Genomic DNA, 19,927 nt, shown 5'->3' on the forward strand with positions numbered 1-19,927 from the left:
TCCTGATGCAGCTGCTCATGTAGCTGTTTCATGTAGATGTGCAAACTGGCCTGGAGTCTTTTCCAGATCATGGGAAATTGTTTGAAATGAGGGATAAAACACTACAAAACTGCTGACCAACTATACTATGTACTATGTTGGTATGAACTATACCACGCTTGAAAGATAGAGGGGATAGAGATTTTGCCAGGAATTCAAAGCTTTTTATTAGATCATGCCATTTCCTTTTTTCATACTTCATGCACTTTCCATGTCTTGTAGAAATTTGCCTGTTTTTCTGACTGCCCAGTACCCGAGTGCTCCTTTGAGCGAGGCTGAATTTGATCACTTCTACAGCATTAAGACTTAGAGCCTTCACTGCCAGTTTGGATAACTTTTGGTTTGCTCCAGTAACATTGCTGGCTACCTCATGCAATTTTTAGAAATAGCATGACATGACACCAGCTGTTAGCTATGTGTCTTTCTCCATAATGATTTCTGAGGGCAAGATCTGACCCGGGCAACTTTATTTTTCTGTATGCCCATAGGCAGAACAGTTCTTATATGCTCGGTTTATGTCTAAATAATTTTACCATAAATCATAGCAGCAGGTGTCTTTATAATCAGGTTTTGGGGTTTTTTTCTTGCTTCGGCAGGAGACAAATCAGTACGCAGCGATGCAGCAGCGGAGTTAGACCGCATGACAAGGGGGCGCAAGTCTGTACCCGGTCAAAACTCAACTGGCGCATCCTAGCAAGGTGATGTCTGGGTACCAGGGAACAGTAATACCAGTGGCGGCAGAACTATCAGTGTAAATGTACATGAAACCTTTTAAAGAAAATTCCGCAAATGGACGTCGCTCTTTAATTGCAGATTGAAAAGTAAATTCTGGTGCCAGTCTCTCGAGGTATGTGCGAAAAAGCTTGCCATTATGTGGAGTAAGAAATTCAATTTTGGGGTAGTTTCATGGGACGTAAATATGTGTCGCAGTTTGGCACTTGATGATGTAATGAATAAAATACTGAATAAGGTGACTTTAGGGAACACCACAGGCTCCTCATATGGCTGTGATAGAGTGATTGCATGGTTGCATATGTATTATACACAACAAATCCGGAGCTGAAGTAACTGCTGTCTGTCGCTAACTCATGCGAGGGCTCCACTTGGCATGCCAAATTTCACAGGATCAAGGAACGGCATTGTTCCTGCTCCCAAGAGGTCAAAACTGTATTACAAGGCAATGATGCTCTTTGAGGCCATATCACTGCTTGTGCGTGAACTTGTTCCCTCGTTTAAGGCGCAAAATTCATGAGCAGTTTCCTCCTGAAAGTGCACCAAGTTCCATGGGCAGTGATTTGCAGCCTCTCTCTTTGTCACAAGAGAGGGAGGTGTTGTGCAACGGCTTTATACACCCTGCCGAATCCAACAAGACCTGACAGCAAGAGCCAAATAGGTCTCATGAACTTGTCAACAAAATGCAACGGTACTTCCCTGCTGCAGGACACTTTTGCATTCAGCAGCATTATTAACTACACGCACTTGTAGCACATTAGTGTATGTCACTTTATTCTGCTCTATATTCAGGTGCTTGTCAGCTGAACGTCATATTCCTTATTTAATAGACTTTTAGACATTTCTCAAAGAACCTGACTCATTTAAAACAATGCTCATGAAAGTACCCTTTAACCTGATCCAAATAGTTTCCCTGTTTTGCTCTGCACTAATAGCTTCATTACAAAACATTTACATTTTTCAGACCGAAATCTCTGCTTGGCTCCATTTTTTTATACAAAACAACTAATGAGGTTAACCATTCTGTTTCTATTTGTACAACTTGTCTTTTTTGTCCAATGCAGAACAAAGTTTGTAATAGTATTTAAGATTGTTTCAATGGATGGAATTGTTAATGGCTGCTTCAATTCCATGATAAGCTGAGGTAACAGTTATGAACTAGTGGGTTTTTAGGGACATTTGGTAAAAGTGTGGCAGCAGTAATGTGTGCATTCCTAGGGCTTCATTAGTGGCTTCAAATTTGCACAGCTGTCAAGTCCTTTTTTTTATTCAAATAAAATTCACTTTACATTTACATTGTTTATTTTGAATCGCAACAATTTCGACCATTTTTGTAAGGTAATAAGGTTAGGTGAAGTTTTCCATTGACATAATGAGAGTTCACTTTTAATTAATGCGGCATAATTTGCTACCTCTATAAAAGATGCTTTTTTTTTCTTACATTGAAATAAATTTGAAGTTTCTTCAGTGGGCTGCTTCTCTCTAGGTTGAATATTTTTGGCAACTTGCTTGTGACAATCAAAGCTTCAAAGCAAATATCAAGTTAGTTGCACTGTCAGATTGACTGCATGTTGCAGGCACATGCTGGGGGGAATTTCTACGTTTTCAAATTAAGATTTGGTGTGGTCATTTTCACATTGGCAAGACAAGGAGGAAGACCTTCTCAGTTCATACATGTATGTAGTCTCTGTAGAGATTCTGGTAAGCAGGGAAAAAGTACAAGTTGCAGACAGTCAGTGATTGTCTGTGATGTTTTCAGTTTGGAGCCACAGTCTGTTGCAGTTACTACAAATGTAAGCACTATAAGTGCATCCATGTTAATACTTATTCAATCATTTTCATTTTCTCCAGATACCGGGGTCATTGTGCTTAAAAGAGGGCTTTTTTTATTAGAAATCGGAATCTGAAATGGGCCAGTTAATGTTCCTGGCATCACAGACTATTTCATAGTACAGTAGTTAGTATGTACAGTTCATATCACTCTTTAATGATGTCTTTTTCCCCTGCAGCAAGAATTACTTACGGTAAAAGGGAACTTCAGCTACTTTGTCTTGTCAGTAGGGAGATGGGATTTTTCTTCTGGAACTCCAGTTGAGTCATTCCTGTCCCATTGTAGATTAATGAATGTCTGTATGCGTCAGTGTGTTTCAGATAGCCCTGTCGCATGTATGAGTTTGCATCAGAAAACATGCGAATTTGTTTTGCCATTATTTGTACCCTTGGTTGTCTTTTCTACAAATCTAGATTTTTTTTTAATGGATCTGGAACTGGTCAGAGTACTAATCCTGGCATGTTAGTAAAGTGAAGCAATCAACAAGGCCAGTTGCATATTTATGTACACATAAGGTATTTATAAAAACCGCTACAAGATTTATGTGGTAACAAGTGAAAAGAAACCTCCTCATATCCACGTTTACAGCCCATACTTGTGAACATCTCTTATGTCTCGCGTATCAGTAGATATTCAGAGGACTGCAGCGAAACATTGTCCCAGAAAGCAGCTTGAAGCACACTTAGGAAAGAGATTTCAACTTGAAGTTCAAAGAAACCCCCACCTCCCCCTCCTAAAGTCTGATAATTGTCATGTTGTTGTCACATTATTAATATACTGATGAAAATAAAGGAGTATAAACAGAGCCTTTAATGAACAAGCCTCTTGTTACTTCTGCTCTAAACATGTCATGACCGATCCCAAGATCTGTCAGGAAGTTAGTACTCCGTAATGATTGACACATGATGTCGGCTCTGCCAGAAAGTAAATCGACCCGTTTTTTTGTGAGCAATGGCTTGTGTAGTCATTTTGCCATTACTGGGGGTTTCTAAAGCTGTGAATGAAGGCAAGATTTGGAAAATAGCTGCACGGATGTGTTCTTTGAGGGAAAACAAGAAAAGTGTGATAGCTAGTGTGTTAATGGCAAAAACACAATGTAGCTTTTTTAAATGCAGTCTTCGTAAAAAGCGGGGAAAAACCTGGAAGTGTTAGAGCACATTTTAGGGGAATTCTCAGTGTTTATGCATTTTTTTAAATAATTTTGATTTTTGTTAAGTATATCAAGTTGAACTGATAAAATCCCAATTTTAAATGCTTGCTGCTTAATCATATAAAAACAGTGTATAATGTGCAATTTATGACAAAAAAAAAACGGAATTGCAAACTTTGGAGCTATGACCAAAGTGGCATGGTGTTCTTCAAGTCAATGAAGCAAGCATGCAGTTTTTTAAAAAAAGTATTTTTGGAAATTCAAAACCTGTTTTGTGCTGTAAAGGGACTACATGTAGAATAGGGCAAAGGAAGAAATTTTGGGGTTGGTTTATTGAAATGATTAATTGTAACAATATGGAATGATTAATCCAATGCCCTAGCCCCCAAGTCCTTTGGCATTTTGTGGCAAGGAAGCTTTTCAACTCCACCAAAATCTGACACTGTCCAGTTCATTACTTGCAGCTTTAACCTCGCCTACTCACGGAATTGTGACAATGGGACAACTGCAGTCAGAAGTAATGCCAAGGTGGCTTATTGGCCAATGGGTGATCCGAATCAGTACAATGAGCATGACAAAATCTCTGACGAACCAGACAGTGATCAATTTTTTTATTTTTTTGGTACAAAACAGAGCGAGTCTAGGGCTTTGGAGAGATTGGGGAGGTTAGTGGTGTGAATGGAAGGATGCCGTTAGACGTAATGCTTGTTATATTGTTCAACTGTGTATATATATCTGTATATGTCCTCATGTATTTGTAGGTGTAGTATATAATTGTAGCAGCAGATGTTACCATTCAATTATAATCGGGGCTGAAAGCTCCGATTTCTGTAATGACTTCACTAATTAAAATGCAGAATGTAGAATGGAAAGAAAAAACAATTTGTTTATAAATCTACAGATTTGGGTTTTATTTTTCCAAATTTTTTTTTCTCAGTTTTCTTGAAAATGTTTGTTTTTCAAGGCACATGAAGAAATAAATTATGTAATGCGATGCATGCCACATTTCCTGGAGTTAGTATTTGCCCTCTTATTTTGTCGTTTGAAATGAGGCAAGGGCTCAGTTAGGTTAATAAAAGTGTTCAAAAATGGCAAAAAAGTTTCCATTGGTAAATCCTCCTGCGTCAACTTAAAAAGCAACATAGTTCGTTGGAGGCCATAAAAACCATTTGTTTTCTGCTCATGGTTGAGACGGGATTTACTACTACTAAATTTAGGTAACAGGCATAATTTGGAATATAAATTTTCTGTAGAGAATATTTAAAAGACACCTATGGGCATGGGAGTTTTGTTCAGAAGCACAAAGGATAGTGGGTGAACAACGTGAAGTAACAGAGTAAGCAAAACTATTTTGGTGGCGATCCCTTAAAATCAAAATGTTCTGGGTACTAGTGCAACACACGCACACAGTACAGTACGCACACTGCGCTAACCTTACCTACCTAGTGTGGACTTGTGAACAAAAGATGTCCACATGGTGCAGGAAAGGAAGATGTTCTGTGGACTTACAAACATCCACAGGACGTTTCCCCTTCTGTGAAAAAGTTTAGAGGCATTTTGTGGTAGGGGTCATCTGTCATAAAAGGAAGAGGAATAGTCAAGGAAACCTTGTACAAAAAGCCAGCTGAAAAACCGTGTTCCCAGTTCAAGAAAAATGAGTATTTTCACTGAGTTTTCTAAACTGCATGAAAAGAAAGGAATGTCCACAGTAGGTATGTAAGGTAAGTGTGTGTGTTCTCAAGGGATTATCTCGGCATGTAACAAAGATCACACAGATTTCCTGCACAGACTCCAAACAGGAGCAATTCCTGACTGAGAATGGGAAAAATACAAACGGATTGGCACCAGAAGCCAACGTTTGTGCAGCAGCATGGAGGGGCACGCTGTAAGGAAAATGATTCTCAGAAGCGTCCGCGGTTCCACCACATACATGTAAGCATCTCTGTGTGCGCATTCGAGTACTCCGAGTCATCTTGAGTCATCTTACCCATTCATCGTGGTGCTGGTCTACCGCTGAATTTACACATCAGCTGACTCTCCAGGTGATCATCTGCTTTTCTGCTTTCCCTTCTTCTTGGATCTTCCCTCATTCTGAGATGGAGATCAGAAGCAATAAGAGAATGAGACAATACTTCCATGGTGTAATCAGCAAGCAGCGTACATGTGCGGCAGTGCCATAAGACAGTACATCTCTGATATGGTTCTGAAGGAAAAGTCAGTATTCAGTCAGTAACTGGTCAGTCATTCCCTACAAACAGATCTGGCATATGGCCAAAAATGTTCAGTTTCTGCAGGGTTCTTTTCAGAACGCAGACTTGCAAGACAAATAAGCCATTACCTAATGCAACCAAATTTACTTTTGATATCAAGGAGACATCAACACAGCCAAATGCCAACTAGTGTGTGCTTTATTCTTGAAAGACCTTGCCTTTTTGAAATACTGAACTGGCTCATTTCACAGAGTGGTTAATAAGCTTTAAGATTGGCATGCCCGAACAATATTTGCTAAGCAAAAATAAGTTTAATACCAGCCAAAAGTTAATGTATGTGTATGCACACTCCATGTGACTGGTGCTCTGCTAACTCTTGTTAACACATAAAATTTGCTGAGCAGGAACACAATTGAAAGGCAAGACAAGATAGGTATTGCCAATACAACCAAAGGTTAACACACTGACTGCCGACTACGGGTATACTGAATGAAAGGCTGTTGTGATGTAAATTGAATGAACTGGCGTCACCAAAGCACACAACAAATACGCTGCTGGTAGTGTTGAAGACATACATCTGTAAAATGCTCATGTTCAAATTGACACATGAAAGGTATCTATTAAATATACATGCATGCGTACAAGACTTGGCAAATGGGAATGCCCCTTTGAAATTATGCGCAGCAATCAACGTGTTAAGATAAAATTCAAAGGCCCAGTTTTACCTTTTGTATATACCCATGCTCATCCAGGATGTTTCGGGCAGCGTTGTTGATGTGTTTGAAGCGATCTGGACCCAACATTATACCGCCATACCACCGACTTACAACTACCATCACATTCTGCACATCTAAGATCTTTGATTAAAATGAACAGTAAACAATGGGAAAATATTGATGTTGTAAAAATAAAATAAAAAATACCTCGATACAAAATTTTTTCCTGATTTCCCTAAAAGTGTTGAATAAAATTTTAGAGCTTGTTACTCTCCCTCTGAACATCCTGAGCACCTGTAGATACATGTATGCCAGTAGCATATACACAAGTAGCATGTATGTGAGTAGCTCTCTCTTTTGTTGAAAAGACCGAGAGAATATCTCAGACGTAGCCACTTTATTTTCAAACTTGGCTTTGGGAGGTTGAAAAGCCTCGTTTCAGTTTTCTTTTCATGATCCACATTTCAGACATTGGGAAAGAAGGAGCAAATGCAGCACTCCACACTGGAAAAAAATTCCTCTTTCATCCCCTATTCTGTTACTGGCTCCGCCCTTCACTGTGGGTGATCTACATGCATTCTCTAAATGCGACAGTCTTGTATCCCACCTCAAGCAGATGTAGCAACCTTGGACCAGCGGCAGCTTCCCCATCATTATCGCAGTCTTGAAGGAAGGTACCGCGATCTTCACAGTATATCCTAAAATAAGGAAGAAGACACAAATTAAAGAGATGTGACTTAAATCCAGGCATCAGCATCTCAGGCCTTAACCTCCTGGATTATTTTCAGGAAAGTGTCTGCTTCAAATGTACATGTAGAGTTCTGAGTCCATCCAAGTCATGAAAACCCAAGAGTTGAGCAGATTTGAGAGAATTATGGATAAAAGTAAAAATTCCTGAAATATCACAACAGAATGCTCTGTCATTCTCTCCAGAGAAGCAAAAATCAAAATCCATATAAAAAAATTAAGAACAGCTTACTCCAGGTTACAGTGGATTACAGTGGATTACAGTGGATTAGGGTGTGAAATCAGCCAAGGCCATAACAGTAATACATGTATTTTACCACCTCGCTGTGTTCACGGTATTAATATAAAGGGCAACGCGTACCTGTAGGCCAGGATATTGTGGGTTGCGTTGGCTATCTTCCTATTTTCTAACAACATCCGGCGTACCTGAGTGACCTGAAAGAAAACACTTCAATTGTCATGAAAAACCATGATGTGACTATTGCAATCAAATCGGTTCATGCAAGGTCTTTGTAATGTCACTATCATCTGAACTAAACAAAAAAAAACAATCTCAAGCATACATATTCACTGAGGGTATTCAGGGTATGTAGAGTGAACCACTGGGAAGAAGTTGGTTTGTGGTGTAATTCTATGCTACAAACTCCTCAAGGGCCTTACTAGCAAACCATAGGAACATGAGGCCAACAAAGTGATGAGGCAAATTCTTCAAATCTGTGTGAAGCTCCCACATACATGTACAAAGTATTCCAGCACGCAACGGACGGTACATGGATTGGTTTCCATTTTTTTTATCCTTTGGATCAAAATCTAGTACTGTTTTCATATTATCAGACGGTTCAGACCTATAAAATTGGCCTATGATTGTGGTTTTCTAAACTGTTCACTTGTCGATGGTTTGAGATGAAGATGATCATATCTGGGCAGGATGACCAACCTACCTGTTGCGCGGTGCTGATTGGTGCAGCCAAGTGGGCTTGGAATGTACTGCGTCGGTCTGTGATTGGCTCCCCATGCTTGATGGCAGGTATCTCGCAGTCAGTGGCTGACGGGAAGGCAAGCCTGGAGTGCAAATCCGATGAGAGCGACGAGCTGTCGTGATGGGAAGAGCTGTTTACTGTAAAGGAAAGCTTGGTAAATGTAACATAAGACAACATACAAGTATGTTCACCCCTTCCACTTAGTGTACATGTGCTGAAATTTGGCAAAGTCATGGTCACTTTCTGTTGCTTGTTAAAATGGGGATGCCAGCCAGCAAACGACTATACCAATATTCATCTGCGGAGATTTTCCGCATTATGTAAACGTTTGCTGAATTTATTCCAGAGAAATATAATCAGGCTTCAGATTTCATTTTGTGATGTGTTTCTTGTTAATCATAAGTGACATTTGGGAGGAAATGGGGTGAAAGATGTCTGTTTACGTTACATTTCCGAACGTAAGAAAGGGTTTTTAAACTCAAAAATTTGAATTGTTCTCCAGTTTTTCCACACACGCTGCTACCATGTTACGTTTAAGCTATTGCAAATTGTCCTTTGTTAGTTTGATCAATTTCAACTTTGGCTCTCGGTCGACCCGTTGGCTATGATATAGGTGTGCACATGTACATGTAGTGTACATGTACTCCATCAATGCACGTAAATGTATACTTGCACTACTACAAACAAATGATTCTCAATTTCTAATGCAAAATATTCAATTCACAATAACTTGAAAATACTACCGACCTTTTATCGGGTCTTAACATGCACGGCACTTTATTTCATTTGTTTAGATAAACTTATTTGGATCATTTATATAACGGGCTTTGCCCTTACCCAACTTATACATTAATAAGCACAGTATGCTCAGTGCTTGTCTGAGAGCTTGCGAAAAAAGTCACAAGCTTACTCAGGTGGGAGTCGAACCCACGACCTCCTGCTTACTAGTGCAGACGTCTTAACCACTCGACCACCGAGCTTGCCGGGGTCAGCTGGCCGGTCCGAGACAGGTGAAGCAGCTGGTACCACAAACTATTTTCAAGATGTATTTTTGCATTGGGATGTTATTAATTGGGTTCGAGTCCCACCCGAGTAAGCTTGTGACTTTTTTCGCAAGCTCTCGGACAAGCACTGAGCATACAGTGTCTATTAATATATATGTTGGGTAAGGGCAAAACCTGTTATATAAATTAACATCTCCCCAACGCAAAAAAAATACCTCTTGAAAATTATTTGGATAAACTGGAGAAGTTGTTTTAAAATGGGAAGACCGTGGACATATTTTCTTTCGCATCCGATTGTTTTTACTTTTAGTAAAAATCACTTTTTCAGAATTCGTTTCCAATTTTGTGCAACTAGGTTCATTATAATACGGGGGTTTATTGTTTTCTGATCATTTTTTAGTTATGAAGTTATCTCTGTGAACTTCATTTGTTTGCATTTTGTTAAAAATAAATAAAGGTTCCCATCCGAGGAAAGAAGAGTTGGAACCATGTCCGATGTGGCCTGCCTCAAAATCCACAGTAAAGTGATAGAGTGCACATGCGCTAACTCTCAACTAAGTGGTGCACAAGGGCATGGGAGTGAGCATACATGCAGGTTCCCTGAAGCAAGCTCTGAACATGCTGAAAGTCTGCCTTTGATTCAGACTCTCAACTGATTCCATCCCAAACCAATAAAAGCAAATATGAAGTCGTTTACAAAAGTAAAACATTTTGACCTAATTACACACAGAAAATGCCCCAAAATACATACATACCATCAACCTGCTCCGCCTTCTGCGCTCTATCCAAAAGGTATTCTCGGAGTTGTTCAAAGAGCAAGTAAAGCACACATTCACCAGAGTTTTCACTGTAAAACACGTGTCAAGAGCACATGTAGAGAGAGAATATCACTCTCATCCAAGGTAAACTTTTGTAAGTCAGTAACAATCAATCATGAGAAAGGCAACATTCTATTACAAACAGGAATGTGCTGCTTTCTCAAAAATGTTTTTAAAGACTTCTTGGATCTGTGGATTAACTTCTCAAGTCTTTTGCTCTGAGGCATTGGAAACAAGTGAATGGAAACAGGAAAAACCTTTCACTGGATTTTGAAAGAATTCTCTGACCTGCAGACTTGCTCCAGAGTTGTAACCACTGTTTGTCTCTCAGCATCTTTCAGCCACGGCGCACTGCAGCAAAGACAAATCAAATGAAATAACATTATTACCTGTCTCGGTTTACAAAACTTGCCTCTCCTCACTTGAACCACATTATATAAGTTAAGTCATCTTTTCATGAAGTTATGTATTTCCCAACTCCCCTCTCTACAAACAAAAAGGCTTACAAGTCTAGTGTCATGGACTGTAAAACATGTCTATTCAAGAGCTGCTTAAGGAGGAAAAACTCAAACAGAATAAGCTTGAAACATGTGTCTTACGTTTAATAAATTAACAACTCCACGAGCATGTTCAATAAGCTACTGATCCTTGCTTTTGGGAGGGGGGTCTTACTTGATTTGATAGACCGGGGGTGCTGCATTGGGGTATTCAGGAGGCAGGCAAATCTGGAATGAATTGAATAAACAAGCTGCTTCAAAACCTGCATCATTTGGCACTATGTTACCTGGGTTGTGTGTTGAACTTGGGCACTGAACAACTTTTAACTGGAAGGTTGCCTGCAGAACAATCTGATATATGTAACTCCAGGGCTTCAGGACAACAAACAGAGGCAGGATTGATCAACGGACCTTATTCATGATTCGGCCATATTAAGATTGAAAGTGAGGATGAGTCTTCATTTTCATGAATTGAAAGCATCAATGAAATAATAAAATGAAAATTCCTGTCAAATTACTACTTGTCTACTCTTACCTTAGTGTTTTATGCCAGATTTTAAAAAACAGAAAGGGAGGCTTAGAACCCACATGCATTTTAAAATGGTCTGATACCACCCCATTCAACAATTAATAATTTAAGATAAAAAAATGGCATCCTCAGGAATAAGGTCTCCTGAGCTAAAGATATATGTAGATAGTGTATCACCTCCAACTAGTTATGTTTCTTGACTGTAAGATCATCATAAAGACAACAAATCACTTAAGTTTGTTGGATTTTATAGCAAATTATATTTTTACATGTATCAGCAGAAACTGGCTCAGCACTGAAACTTTATTTCCCAAGTTACTGGCTTGATAAACCTACAAGCTCTGGTAAATTTGCCGTTTTTTTATGATGGGCAAACCTAGTAAAGAAATCTAGAAGCAGAACCAGAAAATGCCCAAACCACAAAGCTCTACTCAAGCTTTAAGGATACAGATCAGATCACACAGCACTTACATGTACATACCTGCAAACAAATCTTCAGATCTTTGGTTTTATCTTGTTCATTATGATGGGTGATAGCGATGCAATAAATCCGGTTGGCCTCATCAACTACACACCAATCATCTTCATATATTGCTGTCAATGCTTCTATCTCATCTGCCTTGAAACAGCAAGAATAATACAAAAAGATACTTTCAAAGTTCAAAGCTCAGATAAATCTTGGATTCCAGAACTACATCACCCAAGCATTGGCATGTCCCAAGAGGGCTGTTATGTCACAACTATGGCCTCGGCCCCAACTACACTTGGGCTGGTACTAAGTTTAGTCAGGTCCGTCTTCAGCTGGCCCAACTACAGCCCAAGTATAGTTTGGGATTGAGGCCATACTTGGGGCATAACACAGGAAGGGGGCCACAGCCCGCTAAATGAGCACGAGACAAACAATTAAAGGGGCCGGGGGAGGAAGAATACACAAAAACATGAGATACTGCAGCTTAAAGGTTTATTTCCCTTCCTTATTCTTCTGAAAGCATGTGAAAAGCCTAAGAGGAGCCTGAGAAAGGCCTTGTCTTATTGAAGGTTAGGCTAAAGAAGTATGAACATTAAAAAAATCAAAAATTTTGGATCCCTCAGCCCCATGTACATGTTGCGTCTACCACCATGGACATGGTCATGATGGTGACCATTCTCCCACAGAAGCGAATGCCAGAGTTCTGGGGGCAGGCCTTGCCCAGTCGATGTCGTCTATATTGCATTGTGTGAATGAAGACAACGTCCAACCTACATGTAGGCTAGGGGTTAGGCAGGTAGGCGTATGCCTATGGCTATGCATTACATGAACATAGGCCTAGGCCTGGACATGTATGTTAATCCCTTCCACTTAGTTTCTGCACATGCGCTAAAATTCGGCAAAGTCGTGATCACTTTCTGTTGCTCATTAAAATGGCAACTCCAGCCAGCAAACAACTACATGTACACCAAAATCTAGTTTATCAAGTTTGTTAAATATAATCAGGCTTCAGATTTCAGTTTGTGATGTGTCTCTTGTTAATCATAAGCGACATTTGGGAGGAAAAGGGGTGAAAGATGTCAGTGTACATTACATTTCTGAATGTAAAAAAGGGTATTTTATACTCAAAAATTTGAATTGTTCTCCAGTTTTTGCACACATGCTGCATATCTTGATAATTGAATGTGTTGAAAGAGTGTTTGAAAAAAGGTTACCATGTTATGTTTTAAGCTATTGCAAATTGTCCTTTGTTAATTGGATTAATTTCAATTTTGGCTATCTGTCAACTGGTCAGCCATGATTTATGTGTGCACATGTACACGTTCATGTACATGTACTGTGCATGTACTCCATCAACGCACGTATACCTACATGTATACATGCACTACTACGGGCAAATGATTCTCATTTTCTAATGCAAAATATTCAATTCACAATACCTTGAAAATAATACCGATGTTTTTATCGGGTCTTAATATGCACGGCACTTTATTTAGTTTGTTAAGATAAACTGGAGAAATTATTTTAAAACGAGAAAGACCATGGAGGTATTTTCTTTCATATCTGATTGTGTTTTTTTTTAAATCACCTTTTCAGAATTTGTTTCAAATTTTGTGCAACTGGGTTCATATAATATGGTGGTTTAATGCTGTCTTATCAATTTTTAGTTATCAGGGCATCTCCTTGAACATTATTTGTTTGTATTCTGTTAAAAAAATTATGGTCTTTGAACGTGTCGGAACAGCAGTGTCGGAACGATGTCAATGTCATGGATGTTGCCTTCCTGGAAAGTCTGGATACCAGATGCGATGATCATGCCTACTCTACGAATCACAAGGGTCCGGTCTGGTATCACCATGTTCACATGATCAAGACTGGAGGAATTCCTCCACTTTTCCGGAAATAGCCAAAATATTCCAGAGCCGAAGTCATCCTATCTACATTCGGCATGTTCAGATAGTACTGTTGATGTTCAATTATACCCGGCCAAGTAGGCCAAGGAAGCTGTTGGAACGTAAAATCCCGTATCCTAATGACAGCTGTAGATCCTACAATATATGACTTTAAAATCAATGGTCGCCTTGGCCGAATTCAATGCCAGGGGAAATGCAGAATATAATGTCCACACACCCGGACTCTAAACAATGACCCCTGACACTTGTATCATCTTCTTCTTCAGCACTGTTCTGAATAACAGTTGTTGGGCCCATAACATGCATGCCAACATCCCTGAGATTTCTGAAACACAAATGAAATTCTTGTCTGGTCACTTATCTTTCAATTTCTTTTCAATTTTTGTGGGTTAACCAATTACACTTTTAATTATTCCCACAAAACAAAATCACCCCCCAAAAAGTGATTTTTCCAAAGTCTGATTGCAGCCATTTTCAAGTGGCAACCCTCAACTTTCTCGGGCACTTACATGTAGGACCATTTTTCAACCGTAGTTTTTAGCCATTCTGCTCTCATGTGAAAGCTCAAAGACCCAGGGAGTTGATCCTGGCAAGAAATTACACAATCTCACCATTTTGGGGGCAAAACAATCTCCTTTTTCAAAAGATACTGTGGGGGCACTTTTAATGCTAATGAGCTGGCCAGAAACTCTCACTTGAATTAGTGGTCTGCACGTACCCTAGGCTAGTACTGCAACAACCTCCACTATCATCACTACGGGAAATTTAAAGTTGTAGGTACGTGGTGGCTAGCTAACTTACTCTAAAACATGTGGTGGGTCCCCAATATTTATGACATTTAATTTGATAATCCTAGACAGTTTTGTTTTGAAGGTTATTACCTGTCGTGTCAAATTATCTTCTTCAGCCATTGCAATGAAAATCTATCGAGATATGATATCAGCAGCAGACAGGTCGCTCTGCAATGCAATGGCGCCCTCCCTTGTCATAAGTAAAATCAGAGATCGCTCTGAAAGCCTGAAAGTTTAGGCTTATATGACTGCAAAGACTACATAGGCCTACATGGAATCAGAGATCGCTCCTGAGGGAAGCCACTGGCAAGCGGCAGCAACCTTTGCCGGTAGACGTTCATGTTATTTTCCAGCCGTGGCCAGTTAATACGGAGAGGAAATCTTGCAGAAGGCTCACTTTGACTTGCGCTGGCGCTATCGCGAGTGAACACTCGGCAGATGCGCGGTGTATTAAGCTGATTAAGAGAAACTGAGGTAAACATATATGCTATAATTTGACGGCTGTACACTTTTAACCTATTGATAGTATTGTTTTATGTAATAACCCTGTTATTTTTGTTGTTTGTCAACATGCATGCTCCGCCAGCTCTGGTCATGCTTTGGCTGTACAACTCATACTAGTAATGGGATCAGGTCAACTCGGACCCAAACCAACTCGGACCCATTCCAACTCGGACCCATGCCAACTCGGACCCAGGACCAACTCGGACCCACGCCAACTCGGACCCAGTACTAACTCGGACCCACGACCATCTCGGACCCACAACCAACTCGGACCCACGTCAACTCGGACCCACGCCATTTCGGACCCACTTCGAGTCAACTCGGACCCCCTGAGTCTTACGGTTGCATTACACCAAATACGCGCCCGTACTAGACCGAAATAGCGCCGACTCTTGAACCTCCGAGGTTGGCCTTCATTTTTTTCGCTGGAAATTCAAGATAATTTTTTTTCCACTTGAAATTCAAGATTATGGCCAGATTGATCACTTTTCGTTTCAATTTTATGAACTTTTTTTTCGCATTTTCCCGAAGATACCCCCTAATAGTAGTAAAACTATGCGCTCCTATGAATGTAGCCGCCTGCCTCTATCCAAAATAGGCCCGCATTGTGGGGCGTTTTGTGAAAGAAATACTCTGAACCGGAAACTATTAATCCCAAATTCGGGATTTATATAAATAATTCTATGATCCCTCGTGATTATGGCACTATTAAAGGTCAATGTTCGTGACATTGGTGTATATCTGCAGTATCTGTTGTACGTATGCAGCATCTCTTATGTACATCAGAAGGCCTATCTGTGGCTTTTTATTGCAACAAAAACTTTGGGGGCTGTTTGGTGAAAGTTCATTCGATTTCTGCTGGTGATCTGGAGTGCCAAAAAAGAAACTTCGGCGAAAGGGCGTCAATGATTTGGTACTGTCAATCACACTCCAAAAGCTGCTCCCATTGGTTGTCCCAAGCTCCCACTCCCCGATCATAGGGTTTCAAGAATGGAAGGTGACAAAATCAGTCTTTATGGTTAATCACGCAAGTACCTCAGCAGCTAATACCTGATTAAGATTCCAGATTACAAGCGGCAAATAAGACATCATAGGAAATGTGCCTCCATAAAAATACGACGCTTGTCGGTTACTTATCACTTGTTCCAGGACATCACAGATATCAAATCTAGTCCTGTACGTTTTTCAATCACCATGCCTGTTCAAACTCGAAAACGGAGAAATTCTGGGAATCCTGTGCCACTGTTTCCCTGCATAACGTGTAGAGAGGACGTTAAATCTCGGCAGCATGCAGTGCAAAAGTGTCATTTACCAAATGCTTAAATGTAAAAGTGGACAAAATAAAAATGCTTAAATGTAAAAGTGGACAAAAGAAAAATTTTCAACAAGTTAATCACGCTCCTTGGGTTGGGTCCGAGTTGACTCATGGTGGGTCCGAGTTGGTCGTGGGTCCGAGTTAGTATTGGGTCCGAGTTGGTTGTGGGTCCGAGTTGGTCGCGGGTCCGAGTTAGTATTGGGGCCGAGTTGGCATGGGTCCAAGTTGGTCGTGGGTCCGAGTTGGCATGGGTCCGAGTTGGTATGGGTCCGAGTTGGTTTGGGTCCGAGTTGACTCGAAACCCTAGTAATTAGGCCCTATTACTTAATTTAGTACTGGAGGCCTAGCTGACTAGAGTACTCCAGCCCCAGAACTGTCACATACATGTACTGGGGTCCGACGTCCGCTCCACTGTGGCGTCGGACCCCACAGTTCTGGGGGTACTACAGTACAGCTACAACTTTTGTACAAATTCATCTGTTCATGTGGGAGTTTGAGGGCCAGCAAGCTGGCAAGGCCAGACTTTCACCAAGATCACATAGGACAATTTGCTAGGATTGGAGTTTTATGCATCCGTTGTAAATTAATTGAAATAATAAAAAACAGCCTCCTGAAGCACCAGCAATAACCTGTTTACCCACATGACCCAGGTACCCCTATCCTCACAGGACATTTGCCAAATGATTTTCCATCCCAGTAGTAGTATTACTAGTAGGGCCTACTAATTTTTTACTGCAGTTGTTGTCAGCCCACCTGGATCATCATTCAGTTGTCATGATCATGCATGTAATGCGGAGGTGTCTGCCAATCCTTCAAGAAATCTCACTGCACCATGTTTTCTTCACCTAAATTTTCCAAAGCAGTCTTTTACAACTGAAGTCATGAAAGTACATGTATAAAATATAATGATGATAAAATGATGCACTGGAAGGATTGGTAGTTCAGGCCACAAATTCAACTTATAAGGCAGCGATCACTCATGCAAATAATCGACAGTGCCCAAAAAGGATGCAACCCTCTTTCCTTTGTGTGTATTGTAATGGTATTTCTTTCAAATTAATGAACATAAAAATCTTTGTTTTTGTTAACCTTGGCAGAAGTGTCAATTCTTGAGTTATCTACATAAGACAACAAACATTCTTGAGAATGCTTGAAGGTGTAGGAGTGGTAGGGACAGGGTCCCTTGCAAGAATCCTCATTCCAACCCTCCAGGCCGTCGGCATCAAAATAGTGGCTCTCTGGGGTCCCACTCTGGAGAAAGCTGCAGAGCTAGCAAGGTTGTTCAACATCTCCTTCTATACAGACCAAATCGACAACGTCCTCCTGAACCCTGAGGTGGACCTCGTCTGTATCAACACCCCACCCCACCTCCACGCACAGGTGGCTTCCAAGGCCCTTGGTATTGGCAAGCATGTGCTGTGCGAGCGCCCGGCAGGACTGAACAAGAATGACGCCCACAAGATGGTGACGGCTGCCCAGTATTACCCGTCTCTCATGTCCATCATGAACCACTGCCTGAGATTCTTGCCCGCATTTGTCCGCCTTAAGCGGATGATCCAAGATGGCGAGGTGGGAGAGGTTTTCCTGTGCGACGTCCGGGTGACCTGCGGATCTCTCCTCCGGGATAAGTACAACTGGATGTGTGATGAGAACATGGGAGGTGGGGTCTTGAACACGTTTGGCTCCCACCTCATCGACATCATTACTTTCATCACTGGCCAGAAGGCCATCCGTGTGAGGGGCATGCTGAAGACATTTGTGCGACAGACGGACAAGATCAATGGCATCCGGCACATCACCAGCGACGACTTTTGCTCCTTCCAGATGGAGCTGAGCCAGCAGGTATGCGTCTCTGTGACTCTGAACACCCACGTGCCCGGCCAGTTCAAGCAAGAGATCCTCGTAGTGGGGTCGGAGGGCCGACTGACCCTCAAGGAGGCGGACCTGTATGGCCAAGTAGGCGCGATGGGCCGAGAACAGCTCCTCATGGCCGACATCCAGCACATCACTGAGAGGCAGAAGCAGGGCATTCCGACCAATCAGATCCCACTGCCGTATCTCAAAGGGATGCTGAAACTCATTGATGCCCTGAAGGAATCCTTTGAGAGGAAGAAAGAACGACTGAGCTGGGAGCAAGAACCAGTGGCCTTGGCTGCAAACTTTGAAGATGCAGAGTATGTACAAGCTGTGTTGGATGCAATCCGAGAATCCAATCGCTCTGGTGCTTGGGAACCAGTTAATTTGTCAAATGATGGTGATCCTTGGTGATAGTTATCTCAGCAACTTTTCCCCCCTGAAATTTGACACCAGTAGCAATGTTCAATGGTCATCTAGTTGGTGAAAATACATTCAGTGTAAAAACTCAAATTAGTTAATACAAATTGTGGACAGCATTTTTAAGAGGAACATTCCAAAATACAATCATGTCACACATGTATTCCAACGCTCTGGTACATGTACAATGTGCATGTACATGTACCTAATGGCACTTATTATTTTGTACCTGTACAGCAATGGAATATAAAACTTCTAAGAAGTACATACATCTATGTATGAGGACCGGGGCTCTTTGACACTGAAACCATCAATGATCTTTGAATCGTGCGATATCCATTTTGAAAGATGGATGACCATGTATACCACTTCACACAGTATTTCTCAAATTTTGTCTGCTATTTATGCTTGTAATTTTTTTTAGATTACTGCATAGATGTGCATGTATTTATTCCAGAATATATCAAATTCCTGTTGACGTTTGATATGGTCATGTGCTGTCTTGAAATTGTTGTTTTCCTACATTGTACGTTGACATCACTAGCATACTTCGAGAAAATAATTTGCGTGCATGAACTGTACACTGTACATATATAAACATATGTATAATGTGTAGTCTGTAATGTGTCAACAAATGCGTTACTGATATTCCTAAATTTTCTGAGCATCTACAATTGTATCTAAAATTCAGCTGAATAAACAAACTGTGAAGTACATGTACATGTACTCCTTGTCATCAGTTTAAAGAAAAAATAAATCCAAGCATACAAGTATATCTACATGTCAGCTGAAATGAATGAGAGCTTCAAGGATTAACCATAAAATGGGACATTGTGACTACTAGGACAATTTGCAGATGTACAATGTATATGAGCACCTGTATATCTAGGCCATTAGGTAGATTTAGGCATTAAGGTGTGTATGGAGAACATCGCTTACATTGTTGCATGTTCACCATGTGTGCATATTGGAGATTAAAATTTTTTTATCCGTGGGGAATAAATATTGATAGTTACATTCTACTTCAATTTTGAATTCTCAAATGAGAAGGTACGTGTACATGGCCCCTATGGGCACAGCAGCACAGACGTAAAAGACTTTCTATTTGTATGAACTTGCGACTGCATTCACTCATTACTGAGCGTTGAATACTATACATTTGGTTGGAAATTAGTATTGATCAGTATCAGTTCAATTATATTTGGATACAGTTCACCTGTAAGAAATAAAATAAAAGAAAGTTAATGCAGACTCAAAGTTCATGCTGGATTTCTCTTTGAATATATTATTTAATAATAATTATAAAAATCTTAAATTTCAGAAAACAAGTTGTGATCTCAGTTTGTGGGTACAAATTTAATCTCCAACTGATTCATAAGGATCCATCTTCAATGAAATCCTAGTTATT

The 19,927-nt window shown here is 40.5% G+C and overlaps 3 protein-coding genes across 5 annotated transcripts in view; 2 read left to right on the forward strand and 1 right to left on the reverse strand.

The window, feature by feature from the left end:
* The window catches only part of LOC110975625 (cytoplasmic dynein 1 light intermediate chain 2-like), a 23,862-nt gene extending 19,105 nt beyond the window's left edge, over nt 1-4,757 (forward strand). For both annotated transcript variants that reach the window (XM_022228237.2, XM_022228238.2), the window contains exon 12: nt 636-4,757. In XM_022228237.2, coding sequence (XP_022083929.2) covers nt 636-733 — 98 coding nt within the window. In that variant the 3' untranslated portion in view covers nt 734-4,757. The remainder of the gene's footprint in view (nt 1-635) is intronic.
* The window catches only part of impact (impact RWD domain protein), a 16,123-nt gene extending 1,490 nt beyond the window's left edge, over nt 1-14,633 (reverse strand). Inside the window, exons 1-10 of one of the 2 annotated variants that reach the window (XR_015425595.1) lie at nt 14,517-14,633; nt 11,735-11,872; nt 10,900-10,952; nt 10,516-10,578; nt 10,165-10,256; nt 8,367-8,542; nt 7,787-7,860; nt 7,286-7,376; nt 6,688-6,819; nt 5,740-5,843 (exon numbers count right to left, since the gene is read on the reverse strand). Coding sequence is in view for 1 of the 2 variants with exons in the window: in XM_087137799.1 (XP_086993925.1) it covers nt 5,799-5,843; nt 6,688-6,819; nt 7,286-7,376; nt 7,787-7,860; nt 8,367-8,542; nt 10,165-10,256; nt 10,516-10,578; nt 10,900-10,952; nt 11,735-11,872; nt 14,517-14,546 (894 nt within the window). In the remaining variant the exon portion in view is untranslated. Of the gene's footprint in view, nt 1-4,634; nt 5,844-6,687; nt 6,820-7,285; nt 7,377-7,786; nt 7,861-8,366; nt 8,543-10,164; nt 10,257-10,515; nt 10,579-10,899; nt 10,953-11,734; nt 11,873-14,516 lie in introns of those variants that run through there. The other variant, XM_087137799.1, reaches the window with a different exon arrangement.
* A 101-nt stretch (nt 14,634-14,734) lies between these two features.
* On the forward strand, nt 14,735-19,776 carry LOC110975722 (glucose-fructose oxidoreductase domain-containing protein 2-like). The gene is made up of 2 exons (XM_087137798.1): nt 14,735-14,900; nt 17,343-19,776. The coding sequence occupies exon 2, from the start codon at nt 17,392-17,394 to the stop codon at nt 18,511-18,513; it is 1,122 nt and encodes a 373-aa protein (XP_086993924.1). The 5' UTR covers nt 14,735-14,900; nt 17,343-17,391; the 3' UTR covers nt 18,514-19,776.
* Nucleotides 19,777-19,927: the final 151 nt, after the last annotated feature.

The sequence above is a fragment of the Acanthaster planci genome, linkage group LG06 (genome assembly GCF_054643075.1).
Source record: "Acanthaster planci isolate LZ-2023a linkage group LG06, COTS_SCS, whole genome shotgun sequence".
NCBI classification, from domain to species: domain Eukaryota; kingdom Metazoa; phylum Echinodermata; class Asteroidea; order Valvatida; family Acanthasteridae; genus Acanthaster; species Acanthaster planci.

What these genes read in the sequence shown, in the direction of transcription:
- LOC110975722 (XM_087137798.1), top strand. Translation starts at nt 17,392, where the DNA reads ATGCTTGAAGGTGTAGGAGTGGTAGGGACAGGGTCCCTTGCAAGAATC.